General features: G+C 59.6%; 1 protein-coding gene across 1 annotated transcript; it reads left to right on the top strand.

The window, feature by feature from the left end:
- Nucleotides 1-664: 664 nt before the first annotated feature.
- On the top strand, nucleotides 665-1,530 carry LOC123396944 (RING-H2 finger protein ATL39-like). Its single transcript, XM_045091700.1, has one exon. It carries the CDS (start codon nucleotides 665-667, stop codon nucleotides 1,334-1,336), a length of 672 nt encoding a protein of 223 aa, XP_044947635.1. The 3' UTR covers nucleotides 1,337-1,530.
- Nucleotides 1,531-3,591: the final 2,061 nt, after the last annotated feature.

The following is a 3,591-nucleotide window of genomic DNA, read 5'->3' as shown; positions in this document are numbered from 1 at the left end:
ACAGTTCTTATAACATCCAACCATTGGTTTGCAAACATTCCGCGCTAGAAAAACAAGAGCAAGCATCTTCAAATTGATCACACTGACGTACGTGACTGGCCATTCTCTTTTCCTTTCCGTTGGCGGCGACGTCGGCCATTGTTGACCCCAGCCAGGTCTAGGCGGTAGCGGAACCGCACAACGATGTGTGCTACCCCTCCTACCACCACCCTATCCGGCCAAGCAAAGGAACGTATCACCTGCGCAACGCTGTCTCTTTCCGCCGTGCCGTCAACGCGCCATTTTATACTAACCTTAAACGCGCCCTCCTCGTCAAACAATTGGCCGACAAACAATGGCCGGCGAATGAAGCTTGACCGGAGCACGCCGGAACTTGTAAAGACACCACCACTTATCAGTATTATCTTCCGCGCACCAAGCAGGCCCGGCACGTACCGCCGCCGCCGCAGCGCTCCCCGGAACCCAACACCCACACCACACCGCCGCTGCCTATTTCTTCCCACCCGCACGGAGAGCACCACCAAGCTCCACGCCGCAGCCGCAAGCTCCGTCGTCCAGCTGCAGTCAACCGTAAAACCTCAACTCAGACACACCGAGATAAGACCAGTTCGTCGACCAGCCTACTGCCTCAGCTCAGCGCAGAGCTAGCGATCGAGCGGCGAGCATGTTGGCGAGGCTCATGGCGCGGCTCCGCGGCGGCGAGCGCGGCGGGCGCCGGGCCTGCTACGGCATCGCGGCGACGTGCGCGTGGCTGCTCCTCTTCTGCGTCCTCGCCGTCGCCCTCGGCAGCGCCTGGAAGGCCTTCGCCTTCGCCAGCCTCGCGCTGGTGGCCTTCGGCGCCGTCGACCACTTCGCGCCCGACACCTGGTGCGGCGGCGCGGGCGCGTCGGAGCGAGGCCAGTCCAGGGCGGCGGCGGCGGCGGCTCGACGGTTCGGGCTCGGGCGCGCCGCGATCGACGCCCTGCCCACGTTCGCGTACGGCGCCGACGGCATCGACCTCGAGTCGGGGGGCGGCGCCGCGTGCTCGGTGTGCCTCGAGGATCTGCGGGCCGGCGAGATGGCGCGGCGGATCCCGGCGTGCGGGCACGTGTTCCATGTCGGGTGCATCGACATGTGGCTGCACTCGCACCGGAGCTGCCCTCTCTGCCGGTGCGACCTCTCGCCGCCGAGGAAGGTTGTTGTCAAGGTGCCGGCGGTGGAGAGTGGAACGCCTGCTGAGGGTGCTTTGCCTGCGGTGGCGGCGACGGTGGAACCGCTGGCTGATGATCATGAGGCTTCGCCGCCGGCGGTGACAGTGGAAGCGAAACGGCATGCTCATGTTGTACCGACGGTGTAGATCCTGCGTTTAAGAAATTTTTAGGCTAGAAAATGTCATTTTTCTGCACGTCACCCATGCACACAGTAGGATCGTCGCACTTTCGTGTTGTAAATCTTTTGCATTCCTCTGTATTCCGCCTGTATAATCTGTATATAGTTGCTGAGACTTGAGACTACAGAAATTAAACAGATCTTGTGAATTGGCAACACATACCATGTAGGAGTATGGGTGAGCTAATGCCAGAAAACTTATGCTGCTACTCCCTCCAACCCACTACGTAAGACATTTTTGTAAGCTATATTCCCGTAATTGTATGTTATATTCCCGTAATTGTATATCTTGAAGGAGAGTAATGTTTTCACGGACAACCTCACCGGATCTATCTCTAGTCGCTAGCCTTTTTTCTCCTCGCCCTCCCTAGTCGCCCCCGCACGGCGACGGGGAGGACCCTGGCCGCCGCCCCCTAGACCCTCCTCCTCTGGCCTCTCCCTCCCTCGCCGTTGCTGTCCGACGAAGCCAGGCCGGCATGGGCGACGGTGGGGTCACTCCTTCCCCTCCCCGTGGACCCCTCGGTCGCTGCCGGACGGCTGGCCGCCGAAGGCGCCAGGCTATGGCGAGGCTCGGTGGCGTAGATCCGAGCGCTTCGGGTAGCGGCGGACCGTCGGGTCCGTGGGCTTTTGGGGTGGCGCGGTGGCTGCCATGGAGGGGCGCATCTGGCGTGGATCGCGGTCGACCGACGGTCGGATCTAGATCCATGCAGCGCAGGCTGCGGGCGGCGAGGACAGCTGTTGGGATCCGGCTACGGGCTCACGGTGATTGCAGGTGGTCGTCCTATCGCGGGAGCGCGGCGGTTCCGACGGCGGCGCTACCTCGGGCGGCGCTGCTCTGGATGGTGAGGAGGTGGTGGCGCGGCCACTTGGCTGTGGGCTGGCACGACTGTTGGCGGCGGCGTCCTCTCGGCCTAGATCTGGGCCCTTTTGAGGCCCGTCTAGGTTTGGGCGGGCCTGGCTCGGCTCTGCGTGCGTCGACTCCGGCGAACGGAGGGGTGGCTCGTGCGAGGGGTTGCGGAGACGGCGGCACGCACACTGCAGTGCGGCAACGGGAGCTTCACGAGCCGTTAAGGGCTCGAGCGGGCCTACGTGTCTGGTGTGCTCCCCCTGCTGCATACGGTCGATGACCGTCAAGGCCGGTGGAGGTTGTCCCCTCCCGTGTGGCTGCTGACTCTGCCGCTCCTCGTTCCTAGCCGACCCCTCTCGGGCCCGTCGGTCCCGCTTCTCTCTCCATGGTGAGAGGGAGGTGGTGTCTCTAAGATCGTGGTAGCGTATGTTGGTGGGTGGCACGTTTGGTGGAGCACGACAAATCGATTGGGACGAGGGTTTGTGGTGGACAGGAGAAATCCTTGTCGGTGTGGCTGGCACCGACGCAGCGACGCCCGTGGGCATCGTCGTTCCTTCCTGAAGGGCGTCGGCTATCCCTCTCACTCGTGCCCCTCCACATACAGGGGAAACCATAGGATCAGTCCGGGTAGCAACGTCATCACCGTCGCATTCCTTCCTGAAGGTGTTGCTTGTTATGCAGTGGTCAGAAGTGCTAGGAGCGTGGTGGATTGTGTGGACCCCAACTCATAAGTCGTGATCACCGAATGCACGTGCACAGTGATCCCTAAGATCAATGCTCACTGAACACATAGGAACTGGGTAATAAGAGTCTTACATCCATTACGTACCGTTTTACTCGAATATGACCTTCATGGCCAAGTCTTCATATACATTGCAACGGAAATCTTCAACGACAGCGTGAACCCATGGCATCTGCCTTAACCCTACAGGCATTTTGACTGGGAAGCGTCCTAGCTCGCACGAACATCACCAAGGTATTCTTCATCATATCAACTGAGGGTCGAACATCCCATGTCCACCCATCATGCCAAGTCGCCTGACTTATCTCATGTATCATCTTTCTCACATAACCACCTTTCTCACACACGCACACTTGGTTTATGCGAAAACTTTTAGACATAGTTTAAGCAGGTCCACCCAACTGTCCTTGATCGTGGACACGGCTATTCGAATAGTTTAACACACTGTAGGGGTTGCACGCTGTACCCACAAGACTCGGGGAACTTCCGTGCCATCCACGACTCGTGGTATATAACATACCCGAGGTAAACGCCCGAACAATGCCTTTCCCCTGGCGACACTAAACAAAGAGTCCACTTGTTGGTGTCATCCCTCACAATGTACATCATACGAGCCTCGCCCTAGATCATACCA

This window comes from Hordeum vulgare, chromosome 5H, assembly GCF_904849725.1.
Source record: "Hordeum vulgare subsp. vulgare chromosome 5H, MorexV3_pseudomolecules_assembly, whole genome shotgun sequence".
Taxonomy (NCBI): domain Eukaryota; kingdom Viridiplantae; phylum Streptophyta; class Magnoliopsida; order Poales; family Poaceae; genus Hordeum; species Hordeum vulgare.
The sequence above is the reverse complement of the archived record's forward strand: the minus strand, read 5'-3'. Positions and strand labels throughout refer to the sequence as shown.